At 43.5% G+C, this 1,209-nt stretch overlaps 1 protein-coding gene across 1 annotated transcript; it reads right to left on the bottom strand.

Annotated features, from left to right (window-relative positions):
• LOC106321862 (probable carboxylesterase 13) lies at nucleotides 1–646 on the bottom strand (the record flags this gene model as incomplete). The annotated part of the gene is given in 1 exon segment (XM_013760091.1): nucleotides 1–646. A coding segment is annotated over 1 exon segment (485 nt), but the record flags the coding sequence as incomplete, so codon positions are not given.
• Nucleotides 647–1,209: the final 563 nt, after the last annotated feature.

The raw sequence follows: 1,209 nt of genomic DNA, 5'->3' as shown, positions 1-1,209 counted from the left end.
GCGCTGTCTCCGGCGAGGAACACTTTGCTGAAGTCGGCGTGTTTGTTCAGCCAATTCTCCGGTCCACAACCGGCGATGTGGGTGAATACCCATTTGAGAGACGTCCATGAATCATCGTAAGGGATCGGAATGGGATGCTCCGGTGGACGCCGGTAATCCACCGACACTGCTATGCAGTCGGAAGCAGATACAGCCGTCGTGAGGAAAGTGTGGTAAGTCGGTGAGAAAGGGGTTTCGATGATGAATGCTCCTCCGTGGAAGTAAACGAGGAGAGGGAGTTTCTCACCGGTCTTCGCGGCTTTCTCCGGGAGGAAAATACGGACGGAGAGATTATCGCCGGGAGAATAAACGACGTCCTTAGAAACGACGCCGTTGTGGGGAGTTAAAGAAGATTGGACGATGGTTTCACCGGTGAGGCGCTCGATGCGGCCACTCTTGTAGATTATGAACACTGGAGAGAAGTCGTACACGATCTCTGAATCCATGGTTTCCGTTGACTTGAATGATAAGATTGAAAGACTTCGATAGTTGTTTGGTTTGTGTATGTGTGTGTTAGGTTTATGTCTCTCTCCAATTTTATTGGAGGTTGGTCTGTTCCAGACGCGTTATCTGTTAAAGATTCATTTCATATTGAAACTACATCTGATTTTATGTCAATTCAGTCTAATAATTGTGATTTTCGGCCCGGTAATCTGTCAACCCATAAATACTATATGAGGCTTTCGTTGTGAAAAATAGCAACTCTCGTACTGAGAATGGATTTCTAGTACCCTTATGGATCAACCTAAAAAAGCTAGACGAAATGATCAATGGTGTAATAGAGCTTGCATTCGTCGTCCACCACATGGAGTGCTAAAATGCAACTATGGCGCAGCTTACAATTTAAACAACCAACAAGTTCAATGCGGATGGATAGTTCAAGACAGTTATGGAGTTGCAAAATTGTGGGGATCCATATATGCAAGTAGGTTCAGTTTTGGAAGCAGAGGCAATGTCCCTCCTCTTCACAATGCAATCAACATGGAGTACTAGTTTTCCTAATGTTATATTCGAAGGCGATTCTAAAGTTTTGATTAGTAATATTCATCACAACCGAAAAGATATAGCTCTCCATAATCTCTTATGCGATATTTGGTTATGGACTACAAGATACACTTCGTCCTTCCATAGATTTACCTTAAGAAATGGAAATCTTGCTGTTCACTTAAT

Source organism: Brassica oleracea, unplaced genomic scaffold, assembly GCF_000695525.1.
Source record: "Brassica oleracea var. oleracea cultivar TO1000 unplaced genomic scaffold, BOL UnpScaffold03392, whole genome shotgun sequence".
Taxonomy (NCBI): Eukaryota; Viridiplantae; Streptophyta; class Magnoliopsida; order Brassicales; family Brassicaceae; genus Brassica; species Brassica oleracea.
This window is presented reverse-complemented; position numbering and strand designations above follow the sequence as displayed.